The sequence below is a fragment of the Thamnophis sirtalis genome, unplaced genomic scaffold (genome assembly GCF_051295495.1).
Source record: "Thamnophis sirtalis isolate CommonGarterSnake01/CBP01778 unplaced genomic scaffold, rThaSir2_p1.2 scaffold_4, whole genome shotgun sequence".
NCBI classification, from domain to species: domain Eukaryota; kingdom Metazoa; phylum Chordata; class Lepidosauria; order Squamata; family Natricidae; genus Thamnophis; species Thamnophis sirtalis.
In genome coordinates this window covers 109,016,400-109,041,771 of record NW_028261384.1, presented here as the reverse complement: position 1 = coordinate 109,041,771, position 25,372 = coordinate 109,016,400, and the positions used below count along the sequence as shown (strand labels likewise).

Here is a 25,372-nt window from a genome sequence, read left to right as displayed (position 1 = left end):
TGTTGATTAATTTCTCTTATGGTATGGTATGGTATGGTATGGTATGGTATGGTATGTATGTATGTATGTATGTATGTATGTATGTATGTATGTATGTATGTATATATGCATGTATCATGTTCATATGTCTGCCAATCTCAAACAATAAAAAATATTAAAACTTCACTTAAAAATTTAATTAAACATGAGTAAAACAATAATGTGAATGGTCAAAATTAGAATATTACACTGGTGTAGGCTCCTTGCTGTTTTGGGATCCTCAGGTTTGAAGATATATATATATATATAGCAATAGCAATAGCAATAGCAATAGCAGTAGACTTATATACCGCTTCATAGGGCTTTCAGCCCTCTCTCTATATATATAGTTATGTATGAGCAATTACATTTCTTTGAAATTGACCATAGTGATTTTTAAAATCATTTGATCCCATAATTTCTAATACCCAATGTGCAAGCAGAACATGTTTATGAAATCTTTATGTGATATTGCTATAATGAGCAGATTGAAACATGTTTTAGATTAAATAAAGTTCCACAAACTTGATCTGAAGAATTATGGACAGGTTTTCCATATGAAATATTATGTGCGTTTAGACCAGGGCACCTAATTTAGACTAGCATTCTATGTTCTCAGATATGACAAACAACATTCTATGACCAATTTATAGTAGACTGATAGATTATGTCTTACTAATAAGGTTTAATAATGCTTGCATGGTTTTTGCCATTGTAGAGTTTTGAGTATTTCTATTATACCATTGAGCTAAATACTTAATGCCTCATCTCTTAATTTCTACCCAGACAAAAGTGGGTTTTTCTTCAGATAAGTAGCTTGTTCTATATTTATTTATTCTTTCTTAGTCATATCTTATTATTAATATTTCATTATTGTTCTGTTGCCAAAAATGTATATGCCCCTCTGTGGCCATAAGAAACTGGCAAAGTATTATTCAACACTTACTTATTATTTCTATTCACATTTACAAATTTCTGGCTCCTTTTTAATTATTCTCAGTGGAACTGCATCTACATAAAGGGAAGTATGAAGTGAGGTTGGCTCTGTTTTAAGCCCAGTATTTTTCAACATCTTCATCAATAATTTGGACAAGGGAATAGATGGGGATGAAATTTGCAGGTGACACCAAGCTGGTAGGAATAGCCAACACTCCAGAAGATAGGCTTGAGATACAGAATTAACTTGACAGACTTGAACATTGGGCACTATCTAACAAAATGAAATTCAGTGGTGAAAAAAGTAAGTTCTAATTTAATCAAGAAAAACAAAATACACAAGTACAGTATAAGTGATACCTAACTCAATAGGAGTAACTGTGAGAGGGATCTTGGAATCCTAGTAGACAATCATTTTAATAGTAGCCAGCTGTGGGCTGCAGTTACCAAAAAAAAACAGTTCTAGGCTACATTAACAGTGGGATATAATCAGCATCATGTGAAGTGTTAGTACCACTTTATAATGTCTTGATAGGGGCACACTTAAAATACTGCAGCCAGTTTTGGTCACCATGATGTAAAAATGATGTAGAGACTTCCCAATGCCATAACCCTTTAATACAGTTCCTCATGTTATGGTGACCCCCAACCATAAAATTGATGTCTCAGTTCAAAAATATGTTTTCCGATAGTCTTAGGTGAGCCCTGTGACAGGGTCGTTCGACCCCCAAAGGGGTCCCAACCCACAGGTTGAGAACCAATGCTCTAGAAAGAGTACAGAAAAGAGCAACAATGATGATTAGGAGAATTGATGCTAAAACATCTAAAGAATGGCTGTGGAATTGTGTATATCCAGCTTAATGAAAAGAAAGACTAGGGGAAACATGATAGCAATGTTCTGATATCTTGCTACAAAGAAGAGGCTGCCAAGTTATTATCCAAAGCATTTGAAGGAAGGGGAAGAAGCAATGGATGGACACTAATCAAAGGAGAGAAGCAACCTACAACTAAGAATAAATTTCCTGATAGAATAATTAATCAATTGCCTCAGAAATTGTGAATGCTCCAACAATGGAATTCCCTATGAAGAAATTGGAGAATCATTTGTCTGAAATAATATAGTATTTCCTGTCTAAGCAGGGATTAAACTGATGGTTCCATCCAAGGATATTCCTTACTATTCCAATTAAGGTGGAACAATTCATCTTGCAAGGACTAAAAGTAATTTAGAACTTTAGTATGTAATTTTTGGAATTTTTCTTCTGCTGTACTTGACCAAATTAGTAGGCAATGGTACTATTATGATTGTAATTTTAGCTGAATGTCGCCTTCACAGACGACATTAATAACACTGATGCATTTTTTTCCTTGGAAACCTTTCCTGCCTAGACATCATCTATTCCACAGTAACTGTTCCAAAGTTGCTACGAGGATTTCTAATAGAGCTACAAATCATCTTCTTCAATGGCTGTATGATTCAACTCTTCTTTTTCTGGGTGGTACTGAAGGCAAACTTCTTGGAATCATGGCCTATGGCTGCTATGTTGCAAAATGTGTCCTCTTGCACTATGCTCTCATCATGAGAAAAGATGTTCATACTTTAATGGCAATAGCTGCTTGATCTATGGTCTTTTTGTCATGCCTTGATGCATGCAGTCATGACTGCTCACCTTCCCTTCTTTGGACCAAATATAATTGAGCACTTTATCTGTGACATCAAGCCATTGTTAAAAGTGTTGCCATATTATCTTTTATCTTCATACACTCATCTTTATATTATTACTTACCTTCTCTTTAAAATGAAGTCCAAACATGGTTGGCAAACAATAGTTTCTACTTGTGGATCTCACCTAATTGTAGTAGCTTTAGTCTATATTACACTATTTATTTAACTACATGCTTCTACTGTGAGTATCTCCCCTCAACAAGACATGATAATAACACTGATTTATAGTGTAATTATCCCAGTTTTGGACCCATTTATTTATAAAGTTAAAAAGACAAAATGTTCACTTTCTGTTGAAAGAAATGATGATTTCTGTGTGTCTATGCCTATGTATGTCTATGCCCATAATGTATGTCTGGAAATGAATTTTTGAATTCTTCTATTTCATATATATGAAGAAAATTGTAAGATATTTAATACAAGATAATTATGTTTTATAGTATGTTTAATTTAATAAATGTCTTATTGGTCATTAAGGAAGATATTTAAATATTTTTGTTGTGCATTGTGTTATTTTTGTTTCTGCTGAAATTCATGAGAATCACACAGGTTTACCTAGTATATAGCAGAGAAATATCTTCTATTTACTCCAATTTTAATACGTGATATTTAATTCTTATTTCAAAGTAAAATCTTTCCTACTTCAACTATGCTAAATTTAAATTCAGAGACACTATCATTCTTTCCCTTCGTTATTTACATGTAATAAAATATATTATTTTACATTGAGATTTTGTGGATATCCTCAAGTTATTTTGAAAATAATAATCAAGAAATGACTAAAAGACAGAGCTGACATTTTAAGCCCATGGCTGTCCATAATGGACACAAAATGAAGTTATTTTTTAAAAAGTCATCTTCCAAAATTATAGCAATAATCTCTCTATACAGTGCAAAAAATTAAGCATCATATAACCTGTTGGATAATTGTTGGATAATATTTATTTTATAATCCTAACAATCATATTGTGCCTTTTTCAACTTAGTTATCAGTAAAGATCCAAATGGAGCCAATAAAAATTGTGATATAAATCATTATAATTGTAAATAGTTTACTATAGGTAGTAAAAATTTTCCAAACTTACCACCCCAAAGCAATAAAGCAAACAAAATGATACAATTCACATATTAGAATTTTTAAATATGAAGGATGTTATAATATTTGATTTTATATGCCATGGACAGCCATATATCTCCTTCCCTGGAATAAAGGATTTTTGAGAAAAATTGGAAAATACAGGGTGAAGTCAACTGTTGGCTTTGAAGTGTGATGCCACCATCTTCCTTATAATACTTAATTTTATATGGTCATCCTGAGGTGGGTTGATGATGCTATGGAAATCATCAGCTAGTATCAGCAGCAGGCAACATTATGCATGGTAGGAAACAAACTTATATTAGACAATAGGATTTACATATATTTTTATTCAATATTTGGAGTATCCATTATGGTATCCATTATCCTTCAACCATTATGGTGAAGGATATCAGGATATATAATTCTGTAGGCACTTGAGGCAATAATTATTTAGGAAAAAATGATATAAAAAGTTCAAAGTCCTTACATACTCAGCAATTCCTTTCTGGACAACTGTTGGCAAGAGTTGATATTTGATATTGATATTCCCTGACATGAAATGCAAGAAATAGTTTCTGCTCCACATTTTAAAGTAAACCGAGTAGAACAAATATTGATGTCCAAGTTCCTTTCTTCATAAAATATTTTATTCAATTTTTACATTCCATTTGCAATCATTTATATACAGGGTATTTACTATATAAAAAAAAAGAAAAAAAAGAAAAACAAAGAAAAAGGGAATAAAACGAACAAGTAAAGAGAAAACACAACTCATCATTCACAACCCCACCCTTGCATCCTCCATACACCCCATCTACCCCCTCCAACTTTCCTTTCTCCCTCTAACACTCCCCTCCTACTTCCCTTTCCCCTCAATCCTTCCTTCTCCCCTTACTCCCCGGACACCCTCCTTACCTTCCCCTTACTCCTTCCTTACTCCTCCCTCTTCTTTCCCTCTACCTCCCTCCTTGGTGTATGCCTTTATTCGAGTGTTGTTTGATCTGATAAAAGTAAAATGAACCAAGGAAAAAATAATAATAATAATGATAAAAAAAAAGAACCACCGTATATAAATACATTCTTGTTCTTATTAAAACTATGTTAACACCCCCCACCCCACCCCCCACAATCCCCATCCCTAATCCTCCCGACTTCCCAGGGCCCACACCTGGCACTACCTTCTGTCTAAAATATCTTGTATACATATGAATTAAAAAATAAAAGTATATATCAAAAGAAAGGAAAAGCAGAGAAAGGAAAAAAAAAAGGAAAAAAAGAAAAGAGAAAAGAAAAAAAAGAAAAAAAAGAAACCACTCTTGTATTGATCTCAGCCCCCCATCTTTATCTATGCTTAAATAGTATAAATCATTCTATCTATATTTTATTCTCGTCTCTTACTTCTTTGCTATTTACCCCAACCTTCTGTAGACTCTCCCGTTCCCTTCCTAAACCTCATGATCCCTTCCAATAAAATTTAAGCAGCGTGGTTCATGCCATATATTCAAATATGACTTTACAGACAAGTAATCAAACTTTCCCTTCTAGTAAAATTTAAACAACGTAAATAATCTTTCTTTACCCCTTTTTCAAACAGTAATTCAAAATAATAAATAACTTAGTTCATTCCACATTCATTTTACCTTCATCCCTCACCTGTCTGATATTTACCACTATCAAATTTATACTAGCATTTGTTTAAAATATAACTCAGAGTGAATTGTAGCATGAATCATTCCACATATTCCAATAATACTTTCAGCAAGAGTCAGTTAACCTTCTATTTTAAGGTAGTCCCTTCTAACAGAGTTTAAACAACATAAGTCATTCTGCATTCTTTTTACAGTTATCTTCCCAGGCGGCTTCCTGTTCTAATAAGCTTTAAACAACGTAGATTTTGCCCTCTTCCCTTGCTTGTCTGATATTTACCACAAATAACGTAGTTCATTCCACATGCATTTTACCCTCATCTCTTGCTTGTCTGATATTTACCACTATCAAATTTATACTAGCGTTTATTTAAAAAGTAACTCAGAACTATTACAACCAACTTTCCCTTCAAATAAAAGTTAAGTAGCATGGATCATATTCAAATAATACTTTCAGCAAGAGTCAGTTAACCTTCTATTTTAAAATAGTCCCATCTAACAAAGTTTAAACAACATAAATCGTTCCGCATTCTTTTAACCACTATCAAATTTATGCTAACGTTACTTTAGAATCTAGCTCAAAGTAGTTTCACCCAGCTTTCCCTTCTGATAAAAATTAGTCCACTTTTTCTACCGGAGAGAGGTCTCAAACCCCCATTCAGTCCTCAACTTTAGGAAGTCTTTTGAAGTATCTAAATTCTCGATCTGCGTTCTTCTGCTTCTCTGAGGGAGGAGGGGCTGCCCCCTCCATCTTGCAGCCGCATGACCAGCCGTTTGCTTTCTCCTTCCGCTTGTCTCTCCTCTCTTCCAAGCGCGTCAGGAAGACCCGCCTTCAGAATCCTACAATAGAAATCTTGAGCCTCCGAAACAGAGTTAAGACGAAATCTTTGATTCTCAAATGTAACTGTAATACCGGCAGGGGCCTCCCATCTGTATCGAATCTGTTGACTCCTAAGCTCCTTAGTTAAAAAGGTGTAATTCCTTCTTGCCTTCAACATCTGAAAAGGAATATCTTTGAAAACAATCAGGTCCTGGCCTTCAACTCGAAAACCGTTATTATGAAACTTTTGCACAATCGCATTTCTAGCTTCTTTTGTGGAAAAATGTATAATTATGTCCCTCGGGAGTTGTCGCTGTTCCGCTATCAATGAGTTCTGGCGATAGATTTTCCGAATCTGCCAATCAAAGTTAAGTCCCGGGCTTCCCAGCGCATGGCTGAAGGCATCAGCAAAGGTCTGTTTCAAATCCTCTTGCTCCTTTTCACGGAATCCTCTGACTCTAATTGCAGATGCCTTCCTGTTAAAATTTAACATCATAAGCTGATCTTCGTTATTTCTAATTTTTTCTTGTAAAATTTGAATATTGGTAGTCAAATTAAAATTAGCCTTCTCCAGACTTTCCAATTTGTTCTCTATTTCAGCAGAGTAATCTGAGAGGGCAGACACGGCTGCAAACGTATTCGCCTTCATTTGATTAACTTTAGATTTTAAATCATCATAAAGTTGCAATACAAATTCCTGAATTTCTTGTTTAAAGGCATTAAACATTTTAAAGAGATATTCCTGTGTTAAGACTTCTCCAGTAGAGGGCGTAGGAGACAAAGGCTGTGTTTCCAGAAAAGATTCTTTAAATTCCTTAGATACATTTGTAGCAAGACGCTTCTTTGATCTGGGTGCCATAATAAATAAACAAGTAAGCAGCGCTTCACTCCCCTCTATTTCCAAAGAAAAAGAGTTTATTTTGTTAAGGAGCAGTCTGCAGGAAGATAAACCCGGCTAAGTACATCCAGTAATCATCCACGAAGAGAAATCGCCATTTTGAAGTCTATTTAAACAAAGAAGTCTTTAAGACGAATGGAGCTGGTATTTAAGATAGTAATAAAAGCATAAATCTCACAGGGGTGGTACCCTCCCGTATCAATTCTAGCTTGAAAAAACTTTGTTTTGTCCTGGGGGGGGCTAGCCTGTCTGGGGCTGCCAAAAAAAAAAAAGGCAGCTGAGAAGAACTGGCCGGAGATAAAAGCTCCGCTTCGGCTGGATCTAATCTCTTCCACAGCCCAAAAAAAAAAAGGCTGTGGCTTACGAATAGACCCTAGTCTACGGAGCTATCCTCCCTGCCCCTTTCTTAGCCAAAAAGGGGTGCTATCTATGATCTTATTTAGATATACAGACCAGGTCTCTGAGGAGCTCGGTGGAGCCCTCCTCGGCAACAGGCCACGCCCCCAGGAAGTGTCCAAGTTCCTTTCCATTCTGTAATTTGAGCAAACCTTACAATTCAAACAGTTTTGTATTTCCAAACAAATTAAATCTTTCAGGCAAAAAAAAATGTATGTCTGTATGATAATGCATTATAAATTAATCTATGAAAATTATGCAATAGATATCATGTATAAATCTAGCATGATCTAGGAATATCAGATTATCATTTGATTCTGAAGTTATAGTCAAAGCAACTTTGCATAATTTCACCTCATTTTCATGAGGTTTGATATTTAATCAGGAAACTTCTCTTTGTCCATAATGTGTGACTGAAAATGGTTATGACAGACTGAAACTCAAATAAAATGGTCAAATATGCAGTAGAAAAAGCATTTAAATCTATACTATTTCTCTAAAGCCTGCTAGACACTGGTTCTTGTAAACATGACCCCCACCATCCCTGGAGATTATATGATAACATGATACCAATGCTTTTCATTCTGAGCTGTATAATGTCCATATATTTGTTTTCCAGAAGATATGATGCATCTACCTTATTTATTTATTTATTTATTTATTTATTTATTTATTTATTTATTTATTTATTTATTTATTTATTTATTTATTTATTTATTTCCCTAACCAGATTGCATAACATAATTTCTAAATTTGATGATGGACAGGAAAGTTATTTTCTCCCAAATCACTTAGAAAAATGGAGTTGCCCTTTAAAATTATGTTTAAGTAGTATTAATCGATTGAAATACTTCTTTATGTTCTTAAATTCTGTAGATGTATCCCCATATGAGTTTTGTGTGTGTCTCTGTGTGTGTATTTTCTTCCCATGTGCAATAAATACTATATTTAAACCAAATACAGAAGCAAAGTTAAAAATTGTTGAAGATATATTGTGCTCTGAGATAGATAGATAGATAGATGGATGGATGGATGGATGGATGGATGGATGGATGGATGGATGGATGGATGGATGGATGGATGGATGGATAGATAGATAGATAGATAGATAGATAGATAGATAGATAGATAGATAGATAGATAGATAGATAGATAGATTTCATAAATATCCATTTATTTCCTCTCAAACCATTCTCATCTTTAGTTATCAACCTTACATAATTGAGCAAGAAGTATCATCAAGGTATGACTTATATTTAGTAAAAACATATATGTGTGTGTTTTATTCCAGAGATTTCTATTTTAAATATTTTTCTTTCAATCACATTTATAGTTTAAAACTGTACAATTTACAGGTATGTGAGCATTAGATCAATCTAGGTGTATACCAAAATAGATAAAATAGTGAAGGAAGGGCTGGAGGGAGAATCAAAGTCATACACTGTGTATCTATGGAGTATACTAGTTGCTTAATTCAAACTAATGCTATCAATAAATCTAGTTGTTCTGTCTTTTGGATGCTTTATACTAGGCAGAATAAACTCTCTCTCTCTCTCTCCATATATGACTTTTCAAATGTGACTCTTTATGGCTAACATCAGATTAAAAACAACAAACAACAATATCAAAACAGAACTCTAAAATCATGTAACATTTGTGTCTACTCACATATCTATCTATATATTTGCATTTATGTATGTCGTATAATATTTTTTTCCAATTCTTATAAGGTTTGTTATTGCCTTTATGTATTTAAATAGGTTAATATTATCAAGGTTTGCCTTTATGGGTTTATTAATGCCTAACTCTTTATGTGCTTCATGGTTTTCTGTGAAGCTGGATATATTATAAACATTTTAGCTGTTGTCAAAATTGTAAGACATTGCTTGATAGTCTGTGAAGTATTCTAATAGAATATAATTGCAATCTGTTTTTATTGTGTTTCCAAATCTTAATTATACTAAATTTTGTGCTTTTTCTGAAGGGTTTTGTATTATTAAATGAAGCTAACAATAACATGTGCATAATAACACATTATTGCAAGCAGCACTCAGTTCAAAAATGTCATGATAAATATTGGACTAATTGGAGATTATAACTATAAGAATATATTTAATTGCTGTTTACTTGCTGACCTAATGAAAATTTTCTGGAATACAATTAAATCTAAACCTAAATATAATTAGTTAGTAGTAACCCATTATTCCTTTGAGTTCATCGTAGTCTACAAAGATTTATCATCTAGGCATTTGATATGACCAAATTTCTTTTAGAGCCAGTAATGGTGTTCTAAAAAATGAAAACTTTTAAATTTTCCATTTATATTTTCTGTGCACTTTTTAAAAATATACTGAGACATTTTCTTTATTCTCTCTGGGTTCATATTAGTATTGTATGAAGATTATGGGGGGTATCAGTCTGACTAAGGTATCACTGAGCCATCTTGACATAAAATATGTTCCTTGGTTCATGATATTTCACACACATACAAAATAATCAGCACTTTTGGCATGATGGGAAACACTGCTGTCATCATTTGATGAAAGCAGTAGTATCTTGGGATATCTGTGGTACAAAATTAAAGTGTATATAATTTGTTTTCAATATTGTATTCCAATTTTGCTCAATGTTTGCTCAAACATAAAACTATAGCAAAATCAAGATAGATAGGATGGAGTGGAACTAGTAATAGCAGGAAACAAGGCTCAAAAAAGCTGTCACATGGACTGAAATTTATTTGGTAAGCATATTTAGTTCAAAAAAGGAGTCCAGTTTGGAGAAAAAAAACTTGGTGTCATCAATTGTCCCTCATTTAATATATGGTGTTTCTAGTAGCAACAGAAATAAAACAATATTAAAAATGATTCAACAATATTTTTTCCAGATTAAGATTGTTCAAATATCCCCCTTAACCCTTCATATTTGCCACATTGATTGTTGAGTTTTGGAAAAACAATGAGAGATGGTGACAATAATTATATAGAAATAAATATTGCCAGAGCCTATGAACTCATCTCAATCCATTATCTTTATTATCAGACCAATAGACAAGATCTTTTCAATGAAATTTTTTATAAAATAAGAAGGAAAACTCTGCATTTCTCTCTTGTTCCGATGTTAGGTCTCATCTTTCCTTCAGCTAGAATTGAAACCATTCAGAAGAAACACCAAGAACAGCTATTTTATTTTATTTTATTATCTTTATCTTTAAACTAGCTTTGAATCATTGGATAATTATCTGAAATTATAAATGCTGTAAGCTGCCTAGAGTGGTCTCCAGGCAAGATAGGTGGCATATAAATTTAAATATTTGAAATAAATAAATAAATACATACATACATACATACATACATACATACATACATACATACATACATACATAAACATAGGTGATAACAATAAACTAACACAGAAAAATCTTTTAAACATACAAGTAACCAGAAAAGATAAATTATCATCGGTTACCAAAAAAGAATTGAATAAGATAAAGAGGCTAAATAGGATTGATTGATTCAGGTACAAATGTGTATCACCTTTATAACTAAGGGAAGGTGTACCTATTCAACACCAACAATAGTTTCCCAGAAAGATTAATATCACCAATTTATAGTATTCGATGTGAATTAAAAAAAAGAAGTTTCATCCAATTCTGGGATATATATCCAGATATCTCATAGTTACAAAATAGAGGTACATTCAGAAAAGCATTCTTCTAAGAAGTGGCAAAGAATATTATACTATAACTACAGCTTGCTTTGGGTAGGTTTATTCTGATTGAGAAACATGAATAGTGTCCGCTTACCCTTTGCTATTGTAAATATCTTATACTCTTATTTCAATAAAATAATGCTCCTAATGTATCAAAAAAAAATCTGTGCCTCATCATTTTCTTCTTTTTATCTGTTACTTGTTACAGACTTGTATCTTATTAATTAAGTTTTATTATGTTTGACTTGTATGTATTTTTCTGTAATATTGAACAATTATCTCTGTCTATTTGTATCATCTTCTGCTTCCCTTTTAGTGATGGAAAACCAAACAGAAGTTAGAGAATTCATCTTTTTAGGCTTTAGCAAAGTTTTGGACCTTAAGAAAATACTCTTTGCAATCTTTCTGATGTTGTATTTGGCAACCTTACTTGGGAATGGAGCTATTTTTATTGTAGTTTTAATTGAACAAAACCTTCACAGCCCCATGTACTTTTTCCTTGGAAATCTTTCCTGCCTTGATATCTTCCATTCTTCAAAAACAGTACCAAAGATGCTCTCTGGCTTTCTGTCAGAACTGCAGATCATTTCATTCAATGACTGCATGATCCAAATGTTCTTCTTCTACTTCCTGGGAAGCAGTGAAGCTATTCTTCTTGGTGTCATGGCCTATGACCGCTACGTTGCTATATGCAAGCCTTTGCATTATACCATCATCATGAGAAAAGAGATTTGCATCCTGATGGCAGCAGCTTCTCTGTCCATTGGTTTTCTTCATGCTTTAATGCATGCAGTAGTGACTGCTCATCTGCCTTTTTGTGGACCAAATCACATTGAACATTTTGTCTGTGATGTAAAACCATTGTTAAAACTGGCTTGTGGTGGCACACAACTCAGCCTTATGCTTCTCAATACTGTGACCAGCTGCATTGCAATTGGCCCTTTTCTTATCACAGTCCTCTCCTATCTCTACATTATTACTTTCCTCCTCTTCAAAATGCAGTCCCAGAGTGGGCGGCAGAAAGCTTTCTCCACTTGCGGATCTCACCTGTCTGTGGTGGCTTTACTTTATGTTCCTGTGTTGCTTAATTACATGATTCCTACAGTGGGTACATCATCTCAGCGAGACAAGATACTGACTCTTATCTATAGTGCAATCACCCCTGTTTTGAACCCACTAATTTATACACTGAGAAATCAGGAAGTTAAAAGAGCAGTGAAAAAGTTTTGGGTTAAAATGACACTTAGAGTAAAAGATATATTTTCCCCATTATAAATCATTTTCATTAATGGGATCCTTGCTCTCCCCAAACCTTTCATTCTCATTTGAACTGCTTTTTTTCATTTTATTTCCTATATTTGTATACTGGATTTTATCCCACAGGCAGATAAAATTTCAATTTATTCTTAGTAGAATAACCTTGAAAGTTTATTTATGCTGATAGAGATACAGTGAAAACACAAAGCCACCAATATGTATGTGTGTGGTGGGGGACTTTTAACTTAATCACTGAAGCACCATTGCACTGTTTTTTGAATACTTGCATCTTCATTTTCAATGTTGAATGAGACTAATAAGATTTTTAGTTTTACACTGTTGTTTGTAATTCAAATTATGAAGGGAAGTCTGCTGCATGCATTGTACACTTTGTAATATAAGGTACTTAGACTTTTAAAATTATGAATTCTGGTATGCTGGTTTTTATTATTAGCAACTTCAATATGAAAAACACACCTCTTATCAATATATCTGAGAATGTGGCAGTTTATGGAGATATGCAGTTTGTGAATCAAAGGTCACCCATTGATCAATAATGGATATAATTCTATGGTATTCCATGATGGAGAGGTCATGGCATCTGCATGGAAAGAAAGCAGCTATGGCAAGATACATTTACTTATAGATTATGCAATGAAGAAAGGCAGAGATATTAAGGAACTATTAATCACCTAGTATCAATATCTAGGAGGGATATAGAACAGCCAGAAATGCTTCCACATAAAGAATTCAAAATTAATCTCTTCTGAAAAAATTCTCAGAACTCTTTTAAAGGGGTGATTTCCTTGAGTGAAATCTGAACATTTGTTTTAAATAAAAATCCCTGTAAATGTTTATTACCACCTACTTTCTCCCTCCATATACAAATCTTCTTTCCTCTTAGTTCAGCATTTGTCCCAAATTCCAAAACATTAGGTCAGTATTAGAATTCAGAAAACAAAGAGTAAAGGCTATGCTTTAGAATGTATCTTGTCCCATTACAATATCATGAATAACACATTTTTATAATTTTATAACTTAAAATACCTTTTTAATACAGCTATACCAGATCAAGGTCCCAAAAAACATTTTTCTGCCTTTGCACTGAAACTTTGTACAGCTATTTTTTATATAGTAAACATACTTGTCACCTACATGCCTGGGAATGAATTGGTTTTTTTTAAAGCTTCTCAATGACACATTATTATTATTATTATTATTATTATTATTATTATTATTATTATTATTATTATTTAAAAAATGATCTCCTCTATAGACTAAGAAATTGGAAGAATAAAATAGCAATTAAAAAGATTATTAGTATTATTAAATTATTATTTTCATATATGTCAATATGCATTTCTTCTATGTGTCTATTTTTGCTAGATGAACACAAGGCATTATAAACTGAAGTTAGATGGAACTCCTCAAGCTTTTTTGAAAAGTCAAGGAAACACCTGGGAACACAGATATTTTATTAACATATTAAAAGATTATTTGCATGTTCTGATAGTCTTGTTTCCATTGACAACTGTGAGGTGAAAAGTTCATATATTTGGGTAAAATATTATATGTCTGAAATTTCATCAATAAACTCTATTAAAGTTTGAATATGAATTTCTTAAAAAGGAAATGCTTGGAAATGCTTGATGTACTTTTTATTTTTGTTTTTCAGTTGAACTATAGAATGATATAATAATTCAGAGAAGAATTGTCAGTCTTCTACATTTTGGGTTACAGAGTACAGAAGAGTGTGTCTGTGTGTGTGTGTGTGTGTGTGTGTGTGTGTGTGTTCGTATTAAAGTACTAACAAATTTTAAAATGCAATCTGCCTGGATTATACTGTCTATACTATATATTATACATACTTTTAAATTTTTCTTTAAAATGCATAACAATAACAAAATATATATATAAATTTGCTTCTCTGTTACCTCCTAAATCCATATTTCTATTGAGCCACAATATATCTATAAAACAAATAGTGGAAATGTACCAATTAAGCAAAAATTCATTGCCTGGTTCCAGAATGACATGAACAAAAATTACAAAATATTCCAATATTTAACATTATATACAGTAATCTGTTAAATATTATATATTGTTTCCCACACTTGACTAGGGAAGAAGATAAGGTATCAATTTGTTTCAATCTTATAATTACTATGAAATTAGCAATTGTGATTATATATCCCTCAATCTTTTCATACAAGGACATTTGATAAAATTATAATTATTCTATATGTTATGCATTACTGTTGGACTGCTGCCATCTTGTTTCAGCTTTATATAAATTATTTATTCTCTGGTGAAATTCTAAATCCCATTCCTACAGAACAGGAGGGACCAGAATTGACGGAATACACAAAGGAAGAGGAGAAAAGGGAAATTATTCTCCATGTTTTTGTTAATTAATGTTTCCCTATCCAACAGTTTGCAAATTAAAATAAAGACTGTTACATGTAGTTGCAAGCCTTATTAATTTATCTCAGCCACAATAATGAAGCATCCTAGACTCAATTTTGCAGATTCATTGATTGAATAAGTTTATCACCTTAGTAGATTCTTACTTCCATTGGCAAATAGGCATGGATTTGACCATCAACACAGGAATGCAAAAGGTAAATAATCCTACTTTCCACCTTTATCATTCCCTTCATGTTCACTTCTTCTGTCCTGGGACTGGCAATCTAACTTCGAGCTTTAAACTTTATGGATTAATCATTTGGCCTAATTTTTGGACTTTCTTGCTTTTTCCTACATCCAGTTTGTACTAATATCAACTGCCATTTTTGCTTACAAAAGGGCAAATAGTGCATTGTTTGTTTGTTTTCTTTGGCCCTTGGACTCTAAATTCTAAGTAACTAGTCAAAAGCAGTCTAAATTTTTGTTTCCCTTGGATTTCCTTTTCCAACTTTGTATTTCTCCTGGGGTCCTTTGTCCTGATCCCATTATCAGATACATGGAATTGGTGTGTTGTTTTCTTATTTCAGCAAGATAGTATTTTTAATATGTTTTTCTTTTTTTTGGTCCTCTTGCCATATCCCCTGTTTTAAATTCCTTTTAACATTGGAAACCCTTGACGTAGGGGTCATGGGGGAAGAATGGGACAGCTAACTGCAGCCAACTCATCACGATCAACTTGCCACTATCAACCTGCCACCACCAACTTGCTGCTATCTGCAAGGCAACCCCACATGTTCAACTTGATGTGAGGAAAAGTCACCATGGGCAGCCAGAGGTAGAACCAGGTGGGTGGGTAAGTGACTGGATGGGCAGAGCACAGACTCCAGAATGTGTCAGAGTGAATTGTGGGAAGGTAGACAGCCAGAGGCTTCTCATTTTCATAGACACTGCCACACCTAGCTTAGAACTGTTGCTGCAGCAACCAGGCCAAGCTCAGACCCACTACTTCCATCACTACACCAGGCTCAGAGCTGATGCCACCACCATGCCAAGCTTGGAGTTATCATCTCTGCACTGGGCTCAGAGCTGCCATGATGCTAGGCTCAGAGCTATTGCCACTGCCATGCTAAGGGCATAACTGCCTCCAGTGCCATTTCCATGCTGGGCTTAGAGTTTCCACTGTCACCACATCTACCCAACCTAGTAGAGAAGGGAGACAAGGAATGCTGTGGCTTCCTTTTTAGCAAGTTACAACTGTACAAAAAACAATATTAAAAATGATCCAACAATCACTTTTATAAGTGAAGACTGTGCAAACATTCGCCTCAACCTTCAAATCTGCCAGACAGATTGCTGAGAAATATAACTTTGCCAGAGTCTATAAACTCATCTTAGTCCATTCTCTTTGTTATCAGGACAATAGACAAATTCTTTTCAGTGGAATTTATTATAATATAAGAAGAAAAATTGCACCTATCCCTCTTGCTCTGAGGTGAGCTCTAATCTTTCCTCCAGGTACAATCAGGATCATTCAAGAAGGAAGAAGGCGGGGCTTAGCAGTGAGAAGACGGAGTTTCAGGCCATTCCTGAAATTCCTCTACTCCAGAGGAATTGGACGGGTCGTTTATGATCCTAGCTGTCCTGAAGAGACAGTGAAGGTTTGGGGAGATCCAGTGACCTCAGAGACGTTCGCAGGTCTTGGGGGGGGGCTCGGAATTCAACCCCTTTTGCCAACCCTTTCTGGATTAGCTGTATGCTAACCGAAACTGCAGGTAGCCCCTAAGAATGGTAGAAGTGATTTCAACTGGTAAGCTGATTTTATTACTCAAAGAGAGACGGTCCGCATTAAAATCTAAGCTAATTGAAACCAAACAACAGAAGAATCTAGCTGCGAACTGGGTTTTTTTTAATGGATTTATGGCTGGTGGTTACCCTATTTCTTAAATGTTTTGAATGCTGTTTACGTGGATAAAGGAAAGTTTACTTTACTTCAACACTCCCTCAGGCTCTCCTTAAGTGGGCTGTAAACCAATTTACTATAATTTGGCTTCTTATAACTTGACACTTTTACTGCTTGGCTGTGTTGGTCTAAGATCAGATAAGATTGCATAGCTCCCAGCGTGTCCTTACTTGCAAATATCTTCTGCGTCACATCATGGCGTCTTTACTTGCTTCAAGTGATTCATTTCAACTGATTTTTTCCGTTTTTCAAAAGTTGTTTGAGACATATGAAAAATCTGAAAAAAAACTGGACTATCTATTGTTTTTAACATTAAAATATGAAGGAAAGAGTGAGAACATTGATTATTTGAGTGCTCCTGAAATTCAAATGAAGAATGTCAGAAAGGAAGTTTCTCAACTTGCTGACACGTCGGGCGTCTGGTCTACTTCGGAGGCAGAAAGAGAAAGAGATACAACGCTTGAAAGAGGGGAAGCCATACAGAAAATTTATCTCAAAAGACAGATTGCAGGAGGAATGAGAAGCATTAAAGAATCTATACTTTATGAAAGATTATTTGCAGAATTTTCGATACCACCCTTGAAAATCAAAGACAAATTGAGTGGAACAAGCCAATGACAACATTATTACACCAGAGGCACCCTAAGCAAAAAGGTGCGAAGATATTTCTGTTTGGACTTGCTTATAAAAACGTTTGGGGAATTTGTTTTAAGAATGGCAATAGGACTAAGGAAGTTTTGCTATTGGAGAGACAGATTGAAGAATACAATTGAAAATTAGCTAAGGCTAATTGCTCTTATTTGTAATAGATATAGCTGAATAATAATTGATATTGATAGTAATGTATATAATGTGGAGTTGATATGATAAATAATAATTGGATATGAGAAAGGAAGGTTGGAAATATTTTTGGATTATATACAAAGGGTATTAATCACAATAATTATCACTATCAAAAAATAAAATAAAATATATACAGTTAAATGTTAATTAATATGGGGGAAATGTTATGATATATGATATAACTACATAAAGAAGGGAGAATGATAATAAACCATATTGCATGGAAGATGGAATTTTTGGTATTAAATACTATGGATGTTCAGCTAAAATAGGATATGAGGATTTGATGTTAATAGAGGATTTTATAAACAAGTAAATGAAATGTCAGCAGGTGTTATGGATTAATTCTTTGGCATAGTTAAGGATGAAGGATGTTTAAATAACTGTAGTCAACTAAAAGTGGAGGTACAATGATGTTAATATGGTAAACATTTGAGTTAAGATATTTGAATTAATATGAATTAATGGAAGAGATGCACCAAAACATGTTGTAACCAGCTGATATATATACCTGTGTTCTTTTTTTTTTGTTTTTGTTTTTTGTTTTGTTTTTTCTTCCCTGCCTTGTCTTTTGTTCTTTTTGTCTTTTTTTTTCTTTTTTTGATTTTTTCTTTTCCCACTGGTGTGGGCATGTATGTTTAAGATTATTATTTTTACCAATATTTTTAAATAATAATTACAGTCAAATGAAAATGGATATATGATGTTGGTGATATGTATGAATATTTGAGTTAAAATGTTCGAGTTAACATGAGCTATGTTTGTTGACTGTGGAGGAGATGCACGAAAGTTTATTTGTGACTGATTGACACACTTCCTATAGCATGTAAAGAAAGATGTTGTATTTGTTTTAAATTAAAAATTAAAAAAAATTAATTAAAAAAAAAGGATCATTCAGAAGAAGCCTTGTGAAGGAAAAGCCAGAGAAAAATGTGTTGAAACTTTTGAAATGAAAGTCCTTTGTCTAATATTGAACTTTAGGATACACAATTTGGCTTCCAATTAGGCAAAGGAAGATGTGTTATGGTCCTCCACTGAGTGGAACTTACATTGAGTCCAAAAAGGTTGATCCTCACAAAAGTTAAACCTCTAGGAGTTGCCTGCCTTCCTAAACTTTGGAATCACAATCTTCTTGTTCCTTGAAAAAGTTTTGACATTCTATTCCTTCAAAAGGCCAGTTGTCTTTATCTGATTAGCTAAATTTAAGATTAGATAAATAAGAAATATGACAATGCTCATATTTTGAATTTGTCTGATTTCCGCAGTTCCATATTTTCAGGAAGCTAAGGAACACAATGAGCAAGCCTGCCAAGCAAAATTAGCAATGCTTTTGTTTAAGGATCGTCTCCTGTGGTTTACCATCTCAGTTAACATTGTCTTTTGAAAACCAGAGCTCTGCACAAAAAATATAATTTAGAGATTTATTTTTCTTTGCAGGTAGTCTTCAAAAGCTTTGCAATAGAGGCCTTATTTTTTCTGCTTTGCATTCCACTATAGCTGAATATTATGTCAGTTTCCACATTTTCTTCATTTTCAAACTTTTCTCAGTCAAACAAATGTGATGTTGCCTGAACTCTTCGCCTTTCTCTTTCTGATCTGAATAATGTGCTAAATTTTCACTTTTCATTAATACAGTTCCTTATTTACTGTTTTCTATATTAGTTTTAAGTATTCTTCTGCCTATTTAATAAAGGTCCCCACAGAAGTAGTTTTATAAGGTAACCCATTCACCACAAGACCCAAAAGAAATAAAAAGACAAATGAGATCATGTTCTCACAAAATTATCATTTTATACTAGAGTATCAATCCTCAACATGGATCAATCCTCAAATTACACAATCCCATTTTATCTTACTCCAGCATGTTTTATGAACTTAACATTACTTCACACTTGTGAGATTTATCATTTCTTAGCAGGATAGTAAGCATCACATGACATAATGATATGTATGCTATATGACCATGGTGTAGTATTTTTTATTACAAAAATGCACTTCATCTTTCTCTGAATATTGAATATTTGGATAATTGTATGAAATTATAAATCTGACATTCAGGTACACATTTGTTTCTCGTTTCAGTATTTTTATTACTAAATGAAGATGTACTTGATCAATACTTGATCAGTCCTAGTGGACAAGCATTTAAATAGGAGCCAGCAGTGTACAGCAGCTGCCAAATAAGCCAACACAGTTCTAGGCTACGTAAACAGAGGGATAGCAATAGCAATAGCAGTAGACTTATATACCGCTTCATAGGCCTTTCAGGCCTCTCTAAGCGGTTTACAGAGAGTCAGCATATTGCCCCCAACAATCTGGATCCTCATTTTACCCACCTCGGAAGGATGGAAGGCTGAGTCAACCCTGAGCCGGTGAGATTTGAACCGCTGACCTGCTGATCTATCAGTAGCCTGCAGTGCTGCATTTAACCACTGCGCCACCTTGGCTCATTTAGATAGAATCAAGATCACATGAAGTGTTAATACCACTTTATAATTCCTTGGTAAGACCACACTTGGAATACTGCATTCAGTTTTGGTTGCCACGATGTAGAAAAGATGCAGAGACACTAGAAGAAGTGCAGAGAAGAACAACAAAGATGACTATGGGACTGGAGACTAAAACATATGAAGAACGATTGCAGGAACTGTGTATGTCTAGTTTAATAAAAAGAAGGACAATGGGAGACATGATAGCAGTTTTCCAATATCTCAGGGGTTGCCACAAAGAAGAGGGAGTCAAACTATTCTCCAAGGCATCTGAGTGTAGAGCAAGAAGCAATGAGTGGAAACTAACCAAGGAGAGAAGCAACTTAGAACTGAGGAGAAATTTCCTGACAGTTAGAACAATTAATCAATGGATGTTGGATAACCATTTGTCTGAAATTGTATAGGGTTTCCTGCCTAGGCAGGGGGTTGGACTAGAAGACCTCCAAGGTCCTTTCCAACTCTGCTATTGTATTGTAATACCAGTAACAATATTTTCACAGAAAGGTCATGACATCAATAATTAATAGCAATAGTCAGAAATTCCATAGATTCCAGAAATTTCATAGCTCCATAAGGGTACATTTAGGAAAGCATCCTTCTAAGAGGTGACAAACAATATTATACTATAACTATGTGCCATATTGATTTATTCTATTTAAGAAACAAGAATAGTGTCTGCTTAGCTTTGCTATGGCAAATGTCTTATGTTCTTACTTCACTAAATTTGGTCTTAATGTATACAAAAGTTTCCATGCCTCATCTTTCTTTTCTTTTTATTTGCTATTTGTTATATATGTATATCTTATTAGTTAAGTTTTATTATGTTTGACTTGCCAAATATATATTTTTGTAACAATAATTTCTGTCTACTTGTATCACCTTTTGATTTCTTTTTAGTGATGAAAAACCAAACAAAAGTTAGTGAATTCAACTTATTAGGCTTTAGCAAAGTCTTGGAACTTACTCTTTGCAATCTTTTTGAAGTTGTATTTGGCAACTTCACTTGGGAATGGAACTAAAGATAAAAACAACGTAATTATATTCCAGTTTTTCAAACAAAGAAAATTATTGATAAAAGACACACAAACATGCCAATCTCATGTATAAGAATCAAATTGCAAGAAATATTGTACTACTATGTAACTTTATTTCTGAATGAAAATATATCCAGTCAATTCAATTTTTGTACAAATAACATAAACTCAGTTTAAAATATTAAGAAAGGAATAGAACAAACCTTAAATCATTTCTGCTTGACAATAAATAGTTTAATAAAAGATTATTACAATATAAGGAAAATTTACAGAGGTATATTATATGTATCTGCCCATATTCTATTACTATAGATTTTACATACTTTTGAAATTGCATTTGCATTATCTATTTTCTTTAAATTGCATATAATATTGCTTCTATGTTAGCACCTGTATTCGTATATATATTGAGCCACAAAATATCTATAAAACAAATAGTGAAAATGGATCAGTAAAGCAAAAATTCATGTCTTTGTTCCAGAGTGATATCCATGAAATATGTATGTATGTATGTATGTATGTATGTATGTATGTATGTATGTATGTATGTATGTATAAGACCATCCAGGCAGAAAACCCAATATTTTTACTGTTGCCTTTGTTACATTTGTGTTGTATTAATTTATTTATCAGCACAAATACAACACACATATATATATATATATATATATATATATATATGTATGTATGTATGTATGTATGTATGTATGTATGCATGCATGCATGCATGCATGCATGCATGCATGCATGCATACATACATACATACATACATACATACATACATACATACATATATATATATATATATATATATATATATATACACACACACACACACACACACACACACACACACACACACACACACACACACACACAATACAGCACAGGTTCGAATCCCAGTAAGAGTATGGCCAGCTGATGAGAGCTAAATAGCTTGAAATAGATCTATACTAGTCTCCCTTTATTTATTTATCAGCACAAATAAAAAAACACAAATATAACATAGGCAACAGTAAAAATATTGGGTTTCTGTCGTGATGGACTCTTGTGACGAGCCGATTGACAGATAATGGAAGCAGTTAGCTTCCTCCCATAATTGGGGCTTACCAGGGGTTGTGATTCTAAATATATACCTTCTTCCCTGGCTTCAGCTGATAAGGAGGAGACCTGTGGCTTAATGGCTAAGACGTTCGCCTAAGATGCAATACAGCACAGGTTCGAATCCCAGTAAGGGTATGGCTAGCTGATGAGAGCTAAATAGCTTGAAATAGATCTATACTAGTCTCCCTTTATTTATTTATCAGCACAAATAAAACACACACACACACACACACACACACACACACACACACACACACACACATACACAAATCAGTGACCAAGAACATGACACATAAATGCGGCTATGTTAAGAAACCTTGATAGGATATGGATTTTTTTTCTCAATTAAATGTCTCAGAATTTGGGGAACAACTTTGTGATGGAACAAATATTCAACAGTGAAAAGTTAACCCAAAGTAGTGCATATGAGTGGGAAGTATAGGACAGAGTTTGATCAGGAAAACTGCTCCTTTCCCTCGTTTTCAGATTACCTCTCATTTTTACTTCAGGTAGAAGCCATCACTGAGTTTTTCTTCTTCCTGGAAAGAGATTGATTTTTCAAACAAATAAGTAACCAGGTAAGATGCATATCAAATTTATTTATGTTTATGGAAATACAGTGCAAACAGAAATATTATTTATATATATATATATATATATATATATATATATATATATATATATATATATATATATATATATATATATATATATATATATATATATATATATATATATATATATATATATATATATATATATATATATATATATATATATATATACACATACATACATACATACATACATACATACATACATACATACATACATATATATATATATATTTCAGAATTCAGGAATAGATTGTCAGTCTCCTCAGTCTAAATTCATTACCTTAATCACTGCAGCAATTTTGACTGTTTTAGAACACTTGCCTTCTAGTTTTTCATGTTGAATGAGACTAATAATATTTTTAGTTTTTAATTTTTGTTTGTATTTGAAATTTTGAATTAAAGGCCTTGTAAACCATAGGTTTACATAATAAAAATCAAAATTCAATAACATTATTTAAGTAATATGTTTTTAAAATGGGGAAAGAATGGGTTCTGTTTCAAATAAATTGAAACAGAAATTATAAAGAAGAATATTTATTATTTTTGAGGTATCCATAATATTTTGATTCTTATTGTATAAACACATACTGAACATACACACACACACATAGAGAGAGAGAGAGACAGACAGACAGACAAACACACACACAAAAAGAGAGAGAGAGGACTTCCTGGGAGGAGCTTACTGGTGGGGGCAGCAAAAAATCAGCTGCCTCCGAATTCCTGGCTACGTACCTGTTTAGAGGATCTTCCATCTGACGTCTTATCAGGTTTTCTTATCCTTCAGGCAAGAGGGAAAGAAGAAACTGTTTTGCTGGCAAATGCTCTTCGATTTTTGCAGCTTTTGTGCTTGCAAGGAAAGGGGGGCTAGCCCAAGGCAGAACGGCTGTCCGTGCTGGGAACTTCAAACTGCCTTGTGCAGGACAAAGTAGGTCTCTCCCACTCTGCTCTAAGTTTTGTTTGATTTAATCTTATCACGAGCTGAATCCGTTTACTGCGAGGACAATAATTGCTTATCAACATTTTAGCTTCTTTTCTTTTTCTCCTCCGAAAAATTATTTACTCAGAGGCTTTTAAAATGGCGCCGAGCAGGCTGGTTTCTCCGGTAATAACGAACACTTTTTGCTAATTCTCACAAGACTTCAAAAGAATTCAAAACAAAAGAGATAGCTTATCATATGTTTTGGTTTCACAATAGAAGAATTTTACTCCTTCATTAACCTTGCTTATTTGGAAGTTAAATGGTGATGAATCTGTTGAACGGTCTTGTTACAATGTTTACTCACTGAAAGTTTTGCCAAGCCTTAAACTTCAAAATAAAAGCCTCTTCACTTAAAGCTGCATATTTAGGCAATAGAGTTTTATTAACTGCAGGCAGACAAATTTTGAAATGGCCTCAAAACCAAATATTAACTTGAAGTCGTCACCCTCTACTTCCAGGGGCACATCCTCAGTGCCTGGCACAAAGCTGCAGCCTCCGCTTCCTACGCCCCCTGCTGGGGATGTGTTAACGAAAGAATTTTTTCTGAGTAATCTAAGCGAGGCTCTTAATGCACAGACAACTAAAATGGAAGACAAATTTAGAGATAATAGAGAGGAGAGAAAAGAGGAAATAAAAGAAATGAAAGAAGAAATTAAAAGTGAAATAAAAGGACTTAAACAGGAGTTGTATGAGAAATTTGAGGCTAAGGTTGATAAAATTAGAGACGACATGCTGAGTCTTGTAACTGTATTAACAGAACATATTTCTGGAGTGGAAGATACTCTAGAGGTTCTTAATGATGCCAATGCTAACTTGACATTGAAAACAGAGGTGGTGGAACAAAAAGTGGAAAATGCTGAAAAAGAAATTATTATGATACAGTACCGACAAATGGAGTTCGCATTAAGAGTAAGGGGGCTGCGTGAGGAGAAACAGGAGAACCTGAAACAGATCCTATCGGAAGCTTTTGACCGCCTGATGGGAAGACCAGGGACCAACCAAGGCTGGCAAATTGACAAAGCTTACCGCGTTAACTCCTGGCTGGCAAAGCAGAAGCAGCTTCCTCGAGACATCGTTATATATTTTACTACAAGAGAGTTCAGAAATATGGTACTGCAAGCGTCTTATAACACTAAGCTTCAAATTGGTGGTCAAGACCTGGCTGTTTTGAAAGAGATACCACCTCAAATGTTAAGAGCCAGAAGAGACTACGCTTTTTTGGTCGAAGAACTCAGAAATCGTCAGATACAGTATAGATGGGATGCACCATTCGGCATCATATTTACATTTGATAAGCAAAGGTACCGCCTCAACTCTGTATGGAAAGCCCGAGATTTTTATTATAATATATTGAAGGCCGGACACCCTGCACCATCTGGACCTAGAGAAAGACCACAAGAAGGACAGGATAGACAGCAAACTACACAACCACCAGACAAGATGGAGCATCTCT

At 33.8% G+C, this 25,372-nt stretch overlaps 1 protein-coding gene and 1 pseudogene across 1 annotated transcript; both read left to right on the top strand.

Moving 5' to 3' along the window:
- The first annotated feature begins 1,746 nt into the window (after positions 1 to 1,746).
- On the top strand, positions 1,747 to 2,846 carry LOC148046092 (olfactory receptor 12D1-like; annotated as a pseudogene).
- Positions 2,847 to 11,544: 8,698 nt separating this feature from the next.
- LOC106547783 (olfactory receptor 12D1-like) lies at positions 11,545 to 16,347 on the top strand. The gene is made up of 2 exons (XM_014065039.2): positions 11,545 to 12,449; positions 16,305 to 16,347. The coding sequence occupies exons 1-2, from the start codon at positions 11,545 to 11,547 to the stop codon at positions 16,345 to 16,347; spliced, it is 948 nt and encodes a 315-aa protein (XP_013920514.2).
- The last annotated feature ends 9,025 nt before the right edge of the window (positions 16,348 to 25,372 follow it).